This window comes from Staurois parvus, unplaced genomic scaffold (assembly GCF_062004578.1).
Source record: "Staurois parvus isolate SC_StPar_1 unplaced genomic scaffold, SC_StPar_1.0 ptg000191l, whole genome shotgun sequence".
Lineage (NCBI taxonomy): Eukaryota > Metazoa > Chordata > Amphibia > Anura > Ranidae > Staurois > Staurois parvus.
Genome location: NW_028317987.1, coordinates 7,790,398 through 7,807,210, shown reverse-complemented (window position 1 = coordinate 7,807,210; position 16,813 = coordinate 7,790,398). Strand labels below are relative to the sequence as shown.

Sequence of the window (16,813 nt, the reverse complement as noted above, 5' to 3'; positions counted from 1 at the left end):
CCCTGTGATGTCTGCAGCTTCTGACTCTGTATTTAGCCTGTTGGAGCTTCATATACACATATCTGTCTCCAGTCAAAGGACAAGAGATGAGCCTTTTCTCTTATATTAACCACCTCCCGCCCTCCATATCAGGAAATGACGGACAGGTGGAGGTTCTCTCATTCTGGAAGGATGTCATATGATGTCCTTCCACTCTAACCGCAGTGCTGGGACACAGCGGATCACCGATCAGTGGAAAGAGCCGATGACTCTGTCATGTGATCAGCTGTGTCCAATCACAGCTGTTTGCATGTAAATAAGGAAATGCTGGTCACGTTGACAGCTCGTGAGGAGAGGAGAGTTGGTAATCGGCAATCCTCAGAGGGGACATCTACACTGATCATCAGGTCACTGATGATCAGTGTAGCCCACCAATGCCACCTGTCAGTGCCCATCAATGCCACATATCAGTACCTACCAGTGCCCATCAATGCCACATATCAGTGCCAATCTGAGCTGCCTTTCAGTGCCAACTATTAGTGCCGCCTACCAGTGCCCATCAATGCCACCTAACAGTTCAAGTCAGTGCCGCCTATAGGTGACATATATAAGTGCTGCCTTTCAGTGCCCACAGTGATGCCTGTCAATGCCCAACAGTGCCACCTATCAGTGCCCATCATTGCAGCCTCATTAGCGCACATCAGTGAAGGAGAAAAATTACTTATTTACAACATTTTATAGCAGAAGCTGAGAAAAAAACTTATTTTTTCAACATTTTCAGTTGTTTTTGATTTGTTTTAGCAAAAAATAAACTCAGAGGTGATTAAATACCACCAAAAGAAAGCTCTATCTGTCTCAAAAAATGGGTACAGTGTTGCATGACCGCGCAATTGTCATTCAAAGTGCGACAGTACTGAAAACTGGCCTGGGAAGGAAAATGTGAAAGTGTCCGGTAGACAAGTGGTTTAAAAAATATTTTGTGGCTTTCTACAGGCTTGCAGGAAACACAACAAACACTAAGTAAGCCGATCTACATGTTCCAATTCCCATTGGGAGCAGCCTGTCTATTACCCCCTTATATCCCCATCCTGATATTATACAACCAATACAGTCCAGATAATTCACCGCTATCCATCTACAGAGAAAATTACATGACCCCACCAATGAGGATGGAGGAGGACCAGAGTCACATGACTGAGAAGATACTAAACCTCACCCTGGAGATCATCTACCTGCTGACCGGAGAGGTGAGGAGGATTCTGGGAGGTCACATGACATCACTCTTATCTCTATTAATAAAACACAGATCTGACCGGAGAGGTGAGGAGGATTCTGGGAGGTCACATGACATCACTCTCATCTCTATTAATAAAACACAGACCTGACCGGAGAGGTGAGGAGGATTCTGGGAGGTCACATGACATCACTCTCATCTCTATTAATAAAACATAGACCTGACCGGAGAGGTGAGGAGGATTCTGGGAGGTCACATGACATCACTCTTATCTCTATTAATAAAACACAGATCTGACCGGAGAGGTGAGGAGGATTCTGGGAGGTCACATGACATCACTCTCATCTCTATTAATAAAACACAGACCTGACCGGAGAGGTGAGGAGGATTCTGGGAGGTCACATGACATCACTCTCATCTCTATTAATAAAACACAGACCTGACCGGAGAGGTGAGGAGGATTCTGGGAGTCTAACATGATATTCCTATTGGTTCCTCAATACAGAGATTTCCTCTTCTGAAGTCAGGTGATCATATGACCATCACAGTGCCTCCATGTGACTCCCTAAACCCTGAGAGACACAACATGGAGAAGATTCTAGAAGTCACCAAGAAGATGATGGAGCTGCTGACAGGAGAGGTGAGCGGTGCCGGGAATTCTGGGACATTCTCCAGTAACAGACAAGGGATGTGTCTGGATGGTGACTGTATCATTGTGTGTGTCAGGTTCCTATAAGGTGTCAGGGTGTCACTGTCTATTTCTCCATGGAGGAGTGGGAGTATTTAGAAGGACACAAGGATCTCTACAAGGACGTCATGATGGACAATCAGCCGCCCCTCACATCACCGGGTAAGAGGAGACTTTATTGTAAAGGAGAGAGCAGTACGGAGGATCCACCTAGATCCCCCATCATCTGATAAACACATAGAAACAATGGATTCAGTCAGTGTGTGTGTTTCCTACAGATGGATCCAGTCATGGGAACCCACCAGAGAGATGTCCCCGTCCTCTGTATTCCCGGGATTCCACACAGGAAGGTCACACCATCCCTCACTATTACAAGGTTGGTGGGATGGAGCATCTAGAACATGGACTCATGGAGACAATGTGTGGATGTTTATGTGACTTTATATTATACAGATGATATTTTCTCTCATTTCCTTGATTTAGAGTGGAGATCCAATCGATATAGAATTTGAGGTGAAAGCAGAAGAAGAAGAGGCGTATGTGAGGGATGATCAGCAGTCTATGGAGGAGGATGGAATAACGGGGACATTTATAGAGGAGGACACTCCTACAGAGATCAGCACAGGTGGGTCATGAACACTAAATCCATTCCTCCACCCATACTGCTCACTGATTGGTCCAGAGTAGGGCGGGGACTGGGTGATATCAGCCTGTAATCCCCTGGTCACTTTCCTGAGCTGTGTTCCCCGTCCTGTATTCCTGGATTTCTCTCGGATAATCTTCCTTCTCTGTGCTGCAGACACAATTTATGTCTCTAGACTGGATTTATGGAGGTTCTGGGGTTCAGCTGGCAGAAAAATGTTGATGTTCACAATAGGTGTTGATTGACCTGGGACATGTGTATTGGGTCTTCTACCCCTTATCCTGGGGCTGACAGGATCTCTGACAGAACAATTCTCCCATTTCTCCCACTTGCTCTGTTATCTGCTGGCTGTGCCGGGTGGAGGGATATGTCTGTAGTATCTCAGCCCCAAGTCACTGAGTGCAGTCTCAGGAGATGGGAGGCAGCGGTGTGGGATCTCTGCAACTTGTCTACAGCAAACATTTAATCTTCCACTGATTACTGAATACAATAATATGAGTCCTGACCCTTACACTATAAATATACTAAAGAAAAAATGCTGCACCTACATCTTTATCAATAAGTGCTAAAAGTGCAAATTTCATGCAAATATACTACAGTATATTGCCAAAAGTATTTTCCCCGCCCTCCCAATCATGTGATTCAGGTGTTCCAATCCCCTCCCAATCATGTGATTCAGCTGTTCCAATCCCCTCCATGGACACAGGTGTATACAATCAAGCCCCTAGGCATGCAGACTGCTTCTTCAAACATTTGTGAAAGAATGGGTCGCTCTCAGGAGCTCAGTGACTCCAAGCGTGGTCCACCTGGGCAATAAGTCCATTCGGGACATTTCCTGGCTACTTAATATTCCACGCTCAACTGTTATAACAAAGTGGAAGCAACTGGGAACAACAGCAATTCAGCCACCAAGTGGTAGGCCACGTAACATGACAGAGCATGGTCTTAAGCACACAGTGCGCAGAAGTCACCAACTGTCTGCAGAGTCAATAGCGAAAGACCTCCAAACTTGGTGTGGCCTTCACATGAGCCCAACAACAGTGTGTAGAGAGCTTCATGGAATGGGTTTCCATGGCCGAGCAGCTGCATCCAAGCCTTCCATCACCAAGTGCAATGGAAAGCATCAGATTTTGTGGTGTAAAGCACGCCACCACTGGACTCTAGAGCAGTGGAGACGTGTTCTCTAGAGGGACCAACCACGCTTCTGTGTCTGGCAATCCAATGGATGTGTCTGGGTTTGGTGGTTGCCAGGAGAACGGTACTTGCCTGACTGCATTGGGCCAAGTGTAAAATTTGTTGGAAGGGGATTATGGTGTGGAGTTGTTTTTTAGGGGTTGGGCTTGGCCCCCTAGTTCCAGTGAAGGGAACTCTTAAGGAAACATTTTGGACAATTTCATGCACCCAACTTTGTGAGAAGAGTTTGGGGATGGCCCCTTCCTGTTCCAACATGACTGCACCCCAGTGCACAAAGCAAGGTCCATAAAGACATGGAGGAGCCGGTTTGGGGTGGAGGAACTTGACTGTCCTGCACACAGTCCTGACCTCAACCCCATAGAACACCTTTGGGATGAATTAGAGCGGAGACTGTGAGCCAGGCCTCCTCCCCCGACATCAGTGCCTGACCTGACAAATGTGCTTCTGGAAGAATGGTCCAACCTTCCCATAGACACCCTCCTAAACCTTGTGGACGGCCTTCCCAGAAGAGTAGAAGCTGTTATAGCTGCAAAGGGCGGGGCCAACTCAATATTGAACCCTACGGACTAAGACTGGGGGGCCATTAAAGGTCATGTGTGTGGAATGGCAGGCCGCCCAATACTTGGGGCAATATAGTGTATCATAGGTAGAAATGTCCACACATGGACTTCCTCAGTGACCCCTAAGACTACGTATATAACTTGTATCGGGTCTCCAGGTGGATTTAGTCTGTAATATATCATAGGTAGACTCATCTCTTCAGGGAAGTCTATCACACCTCCAACTAACAACTAAACTTTTAATTCTTCCATCAGCTCATCCCCCAGACTTATTACCTTTTGTACCACTTACCCCACCCAGTTAGATTGTCTGTCTCTGTATATAGCGGTGTCTAACTGTGACTTCCATAGATGTCGGAAATAATGTTTAATATTTATATATTTTAACTGGTTTTAATAGTATATAACTTATCACATTGTATGGTATATGTCTGCACTATTCATTAATTAGAGGCACAGGATAATACACTCCTAACTTTTTGACTCTTACACTGTATAATTTATATTGTACATTACATCCTCCTGACCCCTGCACTATATACTCTATGTTGTACATTCCATACTCCTGACCCCTGCACTATATACTCTATGTTGTACATTACATACTCCTGACCCCTGCACCATATACTCTGTTGTACATTACATACTCCTGACCCCTGCACTATATACTTTATGTTGTACATTACATACTCCTGACCCCTGCACTATATACTCTATGTTGTACATTACATACTCCTGACCCCTGCACTATATACTCTATGTTGTACATTACATACTCCTGACCCCTGCACTATATACTCTGTTATACATTACATACTCCTGACCCCTGCACTATATACTTTATGTTGTACATTACATACTCCTGACCCCTGCACTATATACTCTGTGTTGTACATTACATACTCCTGACTCCAGCAATATATATCTATGATGTGCATTACATACTCCTGACCCCTGCACTATATACTCTATATTGTACATTACATACTCCTGACCCCTGCACTATATACTCTATATTGTACATTACATACTCCTGACCCCTGCACTATATACTCTATGTTGTACATTACATACTCCTGACCCCTGCACTATATACTCTGTGTTGTACATTACATACTATTGACCCCTGCACTATATAATCTTTGTTGTACATTACATACTCCTGACCCCTGCACTATATACTCTATGTTGTACATTACATACTCCTGACCCCTGCACTATATACTCTATGTTGTACATTCCATACTCCTGACCCCTGCACTATATACTCCATGTTGTACATTACATACTCCTGACCCCTGCACTATATAATCTTTGTTGTACATTACATACTCCTGACCCCTGCACTATATACTCTATGTTGTACATTACATCCTCCTGACCCCTGCACTATATACTCTGTTGTACATTATACTCCTGACCCCTGCACTATATACTCTGTTGTACATTACATCCTCCTGACCCCTGCACTATATACTCTTGTACGTTGCATCATTCTGATATTATATAGTTCAAACCTTAGGCATCCTATATACGTTGTACATTACATCGGCCTTACTTCTGTTCCCCCCCCCATTTCCTCCCTGCTGGACATATCGGATGATGTGATTGGAGCACAGACTTTTACATGGTGATAATAATGTGATAACATCCTCCAACTTTGGACCCTTAAACAGAAAGTGATAATGAGGGAGGAGTCAATACCCCAATGATGGTGGTCTTCAGGATCAGTCCAGTCTTCATCTTGGTTGTTCTCCCCCCATCCTCACTCTCTGACCTCTGGTGTCAGAGAATCCTATGACATCACACTGACCTCACAGCTCCTCCTCCCAATGTCCCTACATCCAGAGGCAGAGAATCCTATGACATCACACTGACCTCAAAGCTCCTCCCCCCAATGTCCCTCCATCCAGAGTCAGAGAATCCTATGACATCACACTGACCTCACAGCTCCTCCCCCCAATGTCCCTCCATCCAGAGTCAGAGAACCCTATGACTGTCTCTGTGCTGCAGACACAATTTATGTATCATTATTTCCTCACTCTCTGACTAAGGTCCATGAATAAAGAAATGACCTGGTAGGAGATCAGAGGAGCCATTTCCTAGTTCCCTTGAGGGTGGAATTGTAAGCTCCTCAGAGAGCAAGCTGCCTGATGTGGGCGGAGTCCTGGTTTGGGGGAACCAATCAGCTCCTGTCTAGTAATCCTCTTTGTCTTTGTATTTTAGTCCATGGCCGGGAGATGAGGAAAACCTCCGAGGATTGTCTCACTTTGTCTCCAGACTGGAAAGTAGAAGATGAGGACATCACACAGTATAGTCCAGGAGAAAACCCGGCTCCCTCCAATGTCCATCCGGCACCACCCAGTGTAGATGGACCATCAGATTCCTCATATCCTGAGGAACCTCAGACTGTGCGGGACCGGGCCGGCCTTCCAACAGGGAAGAGCTTCTCCTGTACTGAGTGCGGGAAATGTTTCAGTTATAAATCCCATCTTAATGTGCATAAAAGATCTCACACAGGGGAGAAGCTGTTTTCCTGTCCTGAGTGCGAGAAATGTTTTTCATGCAAGTCTCATCTTTCCATACATCAGAGATCTCACACGGGGGAGAAGCCGTATTCCTGTCTTGAGTGCGGGAAATCTTTTTCTGATAAGTCCAATCTTTACACACATCAGAGATCTCACAAAGGAGAGAAGCCATATACCTGTTCTGAGTGCGGGAAATGTTTTTCACAGAAGTCCAGTCTTTACAGACATCAGAGATCTCACACGGGGGAGAAGCCATATTCTTGTCCTGAGTGTGGGAAATGTTTTTCACGGAATTGGCATCTTTCCAGACATCAGCGATCTCACACAGGGAGAAGCCACTTTCCTGTCCTGAGTGAGGGAAATGTTCCTCACTGAAGTCCTGTCTTCCTGTATATTAGCGGTCCCACACAACCCTGGAGGTGTATTAGTGCCTTGAGTGCGGGAAATGTCTTCTAGATGAATGTTGCTGGACATCCCAGCTCTCATGTGGGGAAGAAGCACACCCTGATATACACCTCAGATATACTCCATGGCTGATCTTCATCATGGAGGAAACAGTTCATAAGGAGATCAGAGGTCCCCAAAGACATGGATGAAGTGTGGGACCGGGTTGGCCATTGATAGCAGGAGAAGAATAAAAATGGAGTCCTGCCCTGTGATTGGCTGAGTACATTTTGTGGTGGGAGATTTCACAAACACTTAGAGGTCTGTTTAAAAATAAATATTTCTACCTCCTGTATACCGGACACTTCCACCCCCCCTTCCTGCCCAGGCTGACTGGTAACTATCAGCGCTCTCACACTTTGAATGACAATTACACAGTCATGCAACATTGTACCCAAATTATATTGTGTAATTTTTTCACACAAATAGATATTTATTTTGGTGGTACTAAACACCACTTTTTACCATTTTTACTTGTTTTTACAAATAAATCGTCTTTCCTTATAAATGTAGACAAAGGTGTATTCTGCGCCATTTCTTGGGTACAATAACCCCAATCAGTGTCTATGATTCAGTGTGTAGGAGAGTTATAGAGTCTACAAACTATGGGATAGATGTCTGAAAATCCATCATGTCTGATGACGGCAGATCTCATTTCTGAGGACCAAAAACACCAGAACGGTACAAATTGTCAGAACTTTATCTGTGAGGAAATAATCCGTATACAATTCATGGAAACAGGCGGGATCTGGAATGAAGGAGATTCCCTACTAATTCTCACAAAGTAACCGACATCCCAGTTCTGTATTTGTGATAATTGGAAGACAAAATAAAACACAATAATGTGCAAAAATATATATTTATTAATAATATAAATCAGTACAAAATGGGGATGAAATCTAATAGGTGATGATAAATAATAAACAATACAAGATAACAGTACAATGATCTAATCCACAATAATGGGGAGAAATACAAGCCAGCAATTACTGCCAAATATTAATGAATTACATCCAACTGTCTGGAAATGTCGTGTAAGAAATCAGTAACTCAGCAACATGTGACAACAGATATACAAATCCCCCCCGTGATCTCTCTACACCCAGATATTCAACGCTCAACGTGTACCTTGCCATGACTTGATCTGGAATCCCATACACAGGCCAATCCAATCCGCTTACAATCTGAGATGAAGATGTAATGTTACATGAAGTAGTCTGCCTTGTCATATATATACTGTATACATCCGGATAAACCATTGACTAGAAGCCAGAATCAGCTTCAGGGATATGTAAAATCAATCTTCCCCAGAGGAGTGAAATGATAATAATTTATACTGCAGGTAAAATGACGTCACATCCCCTCCTGTGCTCACCAGAACCGTTATCGGACTAAACAATGTATCTGGAGATATAAGGGGAGTACAAGTTATCTGAGGAAAATGAAAGTTCTAGTTCCCAATATGGACTGTATGGTGTCAGTGATGTCAGCTTTCAGTGCGCTCACTTCAGGGGGTGTCTGTGTCCGTCTGTTGCCCCTTGTCTCCTGTCTTGTGAGGTCTTGTTTTGTGATGTGTGTCCTCTTCTCTGTCCGTCTCTTACTTTTATCCCTCCAAATAAAACCTAGGCGGGCAAAGCTCATCTCTCCTCACAATGACGTCAGACTAGGTGCTATTTTCTCTACTAATTGATTTCAGTGACCTGAAGGGGGCAGTATAGGATGAGGAATTCTCTGACACGTCTTCTGGAACATGACAAGGGTTGACCTTTAACCACGGCTGGTAAGGACATGACTACATTTAGAGAGAACTGCTTTTCTGCCAGGTTTGGTGTCACACAGACTGGTACCCATGTCACTGCTAATAATGTATTACTGAAAGTGGTTGTAAACCTAAAAAACACAAATCAGTCCAATCCTGCAGTTGGGTAGATTTTACCTTTACTGAGCCATTCAGCTTAGTCTGGTATCTTGAAGCAATCCCTTTCTCCAGAAATCCCACCTGATCTTCTGAGCAGAATAAATCTGACACCAGCAGAAATATGGTGTCACCACTCCCCTTCTCCTGTGAGTGACAGGCCGTGCTGAGGATGAGACCAGTATGAGCCTCCATGTAATACACTGCAAGGGGTGGGGGAGGGGGTGTCCTCTCCATGCTGGTCTCTGCCTTCACAAGATCCACAACTCAGCACTCATCAGCACCAGTGATTGTTTTTGAGCCGAGGCTGGAGGGGGTATAACTGGGGGATTGTGTGACATCACATCTCCGCCTACTATTCTCTGGTCCTAAGCCACGCCCACAGACCAGCAGATTTTGGAGGGCGGAGACAAGCTAAAGGAGCATTTTTCTGAGGTACACTCACAGCTGTATGGATGTTTACATTAAAATGTATTCATTTATGGAAAAAAAGTACAATTTTTAAATATTTGGGGTTTACAACCACCTTAAGTGATTCTGGAGAAAACAAATCTACCTAAATATCCTACAAAAAGATGAGGTCATTATACTGAGACTTCTTATCTCACGTCTTCTGTAACATAACAACGTTGTCATACAATGAACTCAAACTGATACTTTATAATGTTACAAACAGAATATCCCCAATATATCAATATGCATTCATTGTTAAACCATTTCATATAAATATATGTATGTGGAAATGGAATATAGTAATATAAACCTGGATGACATAAGTAAGCAAGCATTCACTTCATGTAATACTAATAATAATACAAGTGACATTTTTGGATCAGATATTCCTGTCACATAATAATAACACCATATACAATGTAAGGTATAATATGCACTCTTTCCAGAGGATCATGGGAAATAATCATTGTGACCAGTTCTTGTGTCCTTTGTTCAATCTAGACATGGACTCATCCATTTATCTTACCACTTGGTGTCATGTCTAGTCTTCATCTTGTAGCCGTCTGATACCACCATACCTCCCCCCAGATTTATAACCTGGGAACATAAGCTGTAACCACCTTGGAAGGCTCTTAGAATCTGTGTTCAGAAACCATGAAATAGAATATACAGAACAAAATGGCTTCCAGCATGTCCATGTAGAGATGATAAGTTCAGCCTTCCTGTTTCATTCTGTGAGCCCAGAACAGTTCCGCCAACCTGGTGATCTATTATTGGCTCATAACCCTGTGTGGTGGTAACCTGTAGGCACCTGGTGATCTACGATTGGCTCATATCCCTGTGTGGTGGTAACCTGTAGGCACCTGCTGATCTACGATTGGCTCATAACCCTGTGGGGTGATAACCTGTAGGCACCTGATGATCTACAATTGGCTCATATCCCTGTGTGGTGGTATCCTGTAGGCACCTGCTGATCTACGATTGGCTCATAACCCTGTGTATCCTGATCAGATGATGATTGCAGCACTCCCAATATTGTTCATGTAATGGAGTGCACAGTGTGTTCCATCCAAGAAGGGCAGCAAGGTAGAAGCCGGCAATTACAGGCCAGTGAGTCTAACATCGGTGGTAGTCAAGTTAATGGAATCACTCCTGAAAGGAAGGATCATTGATCATCTAAAAACACACAACTTGCTGGATCCAAAGCAGCATGGCTTTACTGGGGGCAGATCATGGCAGACTCATCTGATTGGACTTTTTGACTATATCACCAATGTTTTGGACCAGGGTGGTGCTGTGGACATAGAGTATCTTGATTCCCGCAAGGCATGTGATACAGTTCCACATAATGATCTAATACAGAAGTTGGACAAGCTAGGACTTAGCCTTTGGGGGGTTCAGTGGATGTGCAGCTGGATAAAGGAGAGATACCAGAGTGTGGTTGTAAATGGGGATCACTCAGAACAGAGAGCAGTCACTAGTGGTGTACCCCAAGGCTCTGTACTGGGAGCTGCTCTGTGCAATCTATATGTAAGTGATAGAACTAAAGGGTTGTTGGGTTAGGGGATGTCTCTTTGCTGATGACACAAAGGCGTGTAATAGGGAGGATATCCCTGGAGGTGACTGTAACATGGAACAGGATTTGGCATTGCTGGAAGATTGGTTAAAAAGTGGAAATTGCAGTTCAATGTTTCTAAATGTAAAATAATGCACCTAGGGAAAAACATCCCTTCAGAGAGTACAACATTGGGGGTACAGTGTTGGCCAGCACTTCAGAAGAAAAGGATTTGAGGGTACTTATTTCAGACAATTGCAAAATGAGCAAACAGTGTGGCCAGGCAGTGAGAAAAGTGAATAGAATTCTAGGATGCATCACTAGAGGAGTCACCGGCAGGAGGAAGGAGTTCCTCATTCCTCTATATAGGTCTTTATATCACTAGAGGGGTCACCGGCAGGAGGAAGGAGGTCCTCATTCCTCTATATAGATCTTTATATCACTAGAGGGGTCACCGGCAGGAGGAAGGAGTTCCCGATTCCTCTATATAGATCTTTATATCACTAGAGGGGTCACCGGCAGGAGGAAGGAGGTCCTCATTCCTCTATATAGATCTTTATATCACTAGAGGGGTCACCGGCAGGAGGAAGGAGTTCCCGATTCCTCTATATAGATCTTTATATCACTAGAGGGGTCACCGATGGGAGGAAGGAGTTCCTCATTCCTCTATATAGATCTTTATATCACTAGAGGGGTCACCAGCAGGAGGAAGGAGGTCCTGATTTCTCTATGTAGATCCTATCACTAGAGGGGTCACCGGCAGAAGGAAGGAGGTCCCGATTCCTCTATATAGCTCTATATATCACTAGAGGGGTCACCGGCGGGAGGAAGGAGGTCCCAATTCCTCCATATAGATCTTTATATCACTAGAGGGGTCACCGGCGGGAGGAAGGAGGTCCCGATTCCTCTATATAGATCTTTATATCACAAGAGGGGTCACCAGCAACCTCATTTAGAATACTGTGTCCAGTTCTGGAGACCTCACTTACATAAAGGTATTTATGAAGTACATGAATGAAGAACATAGGGAAATGACCTCCAACTAACTTGAGGAAAGTTCACAACTAATCTCAGAAAGTATTATTTTACTGAAAGAGTAGTTGATGCTTGGAGTAAACTTCCAGTAGAGGTATTGAGCCAGTGACAAATCACAGAGATCATCACAATAGTACTCAATGAATGGCTATGAATGAAAGCCATTCATTGTATACAACTGTCATATGATCACTGTGATTGGTCATAGCAATCACATGGTACTGGGCTGGTCTGGTACAATGATCTGTCATCTGGTGGACACAGCAGGTGACATATCAAGATACAGCAGAGCCACTAGACTTGGAGGACTTCATATGATGTCCACCCAGGATGGGAGAGATCCCGCTCAGCTGTCATTCTGCTATAGGCCTGGTGGGAAGCAGTTCATTACAGGGGACACTGTACAGGTTCTATATGTAGTCTGGGGGTCCCTGTGGAAGTCCATGTGTGGACATTTCTACCTATGATAAATGACAGGCTAAACCCACCTGGAGACTTTCTCCACACCTGGAGTGTGCTGAGTTCTTGGAGAACGTCTACACAGTGTTTCCAGATTGGCTTTATCACCCCAACGAGCTCGCTCCAGTTCATGGATGTCATCATTATGTTTGGAGGATCTCACCAGTCAGGAGCCTTTCCTGTCATCCTACATGTTCCCTTCTGAGGATTGTTCTATCCTTCCAAACAAATGTATGAAATCATGGATGAGTCCTCCTTCTATGTGATCTAGAAGATCTTCAATCACAATGTCTTTATGGATGAAGTGGATGGCCCAGTTTATATATTATTTATTGCTTTACAGCTTTATTCCCTCCAGGATTCATTCTTTATTTATAGAACCATTCAAGGAAGTGTTCTTACTTTGAGAGATCTCCACCACCATTCCTCTGTGACCATTACATCCTTGTCATTTATGTCTAACATCTTCATTATGAGTGGATTGATAGATATTCTTATACTTTAGGATGTATTTTTGCATATTTTACCCAAAAATATCTGTTTTGGAAGTCTCTGTTTTATTATGTATTTTGTTTTTATCTTGTGTTCTGTGTCTTTAAGACTTTTCTATCTGTAGTAAAATATATTATTTAAACAGTTGGTTGCATAAGAGTTAGGTTTATTGTTTCTTACTTTTTTTAGTTCTTTTTGATCTTCCCTGGTATCTCTGTAAGGTAGATACAATGCAGGAATGTTATTAGGGATGTTTCTCGGGGCTGCAGTTCCTATGAAATCCACAAGATGGTGATCTCATTTCTCCCCAGACAGGACTTCTCTATGGGATACAGACAGGAAGTGATGTCAGGTACAGACAGGAAGTGATGTCAGGTACAGACAGGAAGTGATGTCAGGTACAGGCAGGACATTCCGAGAGGTGAGTTGGGAGGAAGCAGATCGGAAACATTTGTGGACGTGGCAGCAGAGGAGGTAATAAGATGTTATTTCTTATTTACACCCAGTAACCCCCGTCATGTCTGTCCTCTTCCTCCATAGTCATGTCTGTCCTCTCCCTCCATAGTCACGTCCGTCCTCTTCCTCCATAGTCACGCCCGTCCTCTTCCTCCATGGTTACGCCCATCCTCTTCCTCCACGGTCACGTCCGTCCTCTTCCTCTACAGTCACGTCCGTCCTCTTCTTCCACAGTCACGTCCGTCCTCTTCCTCCACAGTCACGTCCGTCCTCTTCCTCCACAGTCACGTCCGTCCTCTTCCTCCACAGTCACGTCCGTCCTCTTCCTCCACAGCCACGTCCGTCCTCTTCGTCCACAGTCACGTCCATCCTCTTCCTCCACAGTCACGTCCGTCCTCTTCCTCCATAGCCATGTCCGTCCTCTTCCTCTACAGTCACGTCCGTCCTCTTCCTCCATAGTCACGTCTGTCCTCTTCCTCCATAGTCATGTCCGTCCTCTTCCTCCATAGTCACTGTGACGTCTTTTATCTCCAGCAGATGATGATACACACATATATAGTGTGGGAACCCAGATGAACCCCTTCAGGGGCAGAACATTCCCCCACTTCCGGGGCCGGAACATTCTCCTCATTGTGGAGATAAATTCTAGTAATATGGTCCTCTAAACAAACAGCACTGACAATAAATAGACAAGACAAGGACCATCCTGACCATACATGGCCTACAAAGGGCAATGATGACACTACACAGGCAGCCAATGGGCAATCATTACACTATGCAGCCAACACAATGATGGAGTGCCGGGGTCAGGAGTATGGAGCATAGGGCCCCTTACATTGCTGTATTTACTTTCCAGACCTCCTTACAGAACTCCTATCAGGAAAGGAAGACAACCTTCACCTTCTTACCATCTCATTGTTTTCCAGTATACCAAGTGGAATGAAGGAGGGCAATCCTTCACCCCTTAGTGGTCACTTGTTCTTAGAGGAGGTCTGTTGGTGCATTATCGACTAAAAGGTAGTCAGGGGTCAGTGCTGAACATCTTCAGGAGACACTCTAATACCTTCCCATGACACAGGCTCTGGCAGTGCCCGGTGCTGGAATTCAGAGCCCCAGGAACCCACCACCACTCTGTACAATGTCCTGGATATCACAGTATACTTGGCAATGAATGAACTAACCCTTCCCTTATGTTGTTCTCTTCCTACCCACGATGGGCTGTCATTGGAGGGAAGAGAACAGACTCCTCCCCCAGAGCTCTCTATTACACCAGTAGCATCCTCCTGCTATCCCATCCAATCCCTTCTCTTATTGCAGAGAGTGACAGTGACATCACTCCTGTCAGTCAGCAGGCTGCTAGAGATTGGAGCCTTGCAGTCAGAGTTCTGGCTATTAAAGTCAGCAAATCCGGCCAAAAGTCCTCAAGTTCCCCTTCCTGGACATCATGATGAGCCGACATTGACCTCACAGCACTGCCTCAGAGCAAACAGGTCATAGGAAGGATCGTATTTATCATTCCTTGTCTGCAGATCTAAAACTAATGAAAACCAGTTCAGAGACCAAACAAACCCAACAGAGAAAAGGGGATTTCTGATCTGGCAGGTCAAGATTGTCCCAGGACCTCCAAGATGTAGCAAATACTAAACAGTTCAGATTAAATGTCTTCCCATGGGGGGAGTAGTTCTTCAATGTCCAGCAACCCTCCTATTCCCCCCTCACATCCACATCCTATTATTGTGTGACCAATACCATCCAAATCATTCTTACTTTCATTTCCCAAAGTTATCCGTCTACAAGGAGACCTGTATAGATCACATGATGGCACCAATGAGGATGGAGGAGGACCGGAGTCACATGACTGAGAAGATACTAAACCTCACCCTGGAGATCATCTACCTGCTGACCGGAGAGGTGAGGAGGATTCTGGGAGGTCACATGTCATCACTCTCATCTCTATTAATAAAACACAGACCTGACCTGAGAGGTGAGGAGGATTCTGGGAGGTCACATGACATCACTCTCATCTCTATTAATAAAACACGGACCTGACTGGAGAGGTGAGGAGGATTCTGGGAGGTCACATGACATCACTCTCACCTCTATTAATAAAACACAGACCTGACCGGAGAGGTGAGGAGGATTCTGGGAGGTCACATGACATCACTGTCATCTCTATTAATAAAACACAGACCTGACCGGAGAGGTGAGGAGGATTCTGGGAGTCTAACATGATATTCCTATTGGTTCCTCAATACAGAGATTTCCTCTTCTGAAGTCAGGTGATCATATGACCATCACAGTGCCTCCATGTGACTCCCTAAACCCTGAGAGACACAACATGCAGAAGATTCTAGAAGTCACCAAGAAGATGATGGAGCTGCTGACAGGAGAGGTGAGCGGTGCCGGGAATTCTGGGACATTCTCCAGTAACAGACAAGGGATGTGTCTGGATGGTGACTGTATCATTGTGTGTGTCAGGTTCCTATAAGGTGTCAGGGAGTCACTGTCTATTTCTCCATGGAGGAGTGGGAGTATTTAGAAGGACACAAGGATCTCTACAAGGACGTCATGATGGACAATCAGCCGCCCCTCACATCACCGGGTAAGAGGAGACTTTATTGTAAAGGAGAGAGCAGTACGGAGGATCCACCTAGATCCCCCATCATCTGATAAACACATAGAAACAATGGATTCAGTCAGTGTGTGTGTTTCCTACAGATGGATCCAGTCATGGGAACCCACCAGAGAGATGTCCCCGTCCTCTGTATTCCCGGGATTCCACACAGGAAGGTCACACCATCCCTCACCATCATCAGGTAGATGATGACAATTATTGGTAGTTGTGATTTATACACAGCATGTTTGTTACAATGAATGTTTTATTATATCTTTCAGAGTGGAATCCTCGGGGATGATAATATTGATGTTAAAGAAGAGTATAAAGAGGAGGATGAGGAGTATGGAGTGATGGAGGAGTTTTCAGAAGGACACAAGGATATCATGGAGCCACCTAATACCAGGAACCCACCAGAGAGATGTCCCCGTCCTCTGTATTCCCGGGATTCCACACAGGAAGGTCACACCATCCCTCACTATTACAAGGTTGGTGGGAAGGAGCATCTAGAACATGGACTCATGGAGACAATGTGTGGATATTTTATGTGAGTTTATATTTTAC

General features: G+C 44.6%; 1 protein-coding gene across 1 annotated transcript; it reads left to right on the top strand.

Moving 5' to 3' along the window:
• The first annotated feature begins 6,538 nt into the window (after positions 1-6,538).
• Positions 6,539-7,776, top strand: LOC149461958 (uncharacterized). The gene has a single exon (XM_089677708.1). The coding sequence runs from the start codon at positions 6,539-6,541 to the stop codon at positions 7,199-7,201; it is 663 nt and encodes a 220-aa protein (XP_089533834.1). The 3' UTR covers positions 7,202-7,776.
• Positions 7,777-16,813: the final 9,037 nt, after the last annotated feature.

Bases quoted from the DNA above. Each gene is read 5' to 3' on its own strand.
- LOC149461958 (XM_089677708.1), top strand. From the start codon at position 6,539: ATGAGGAAAACCTCCGAGGATTGTCTCACTTTGTCTCCAGACTGGAAA.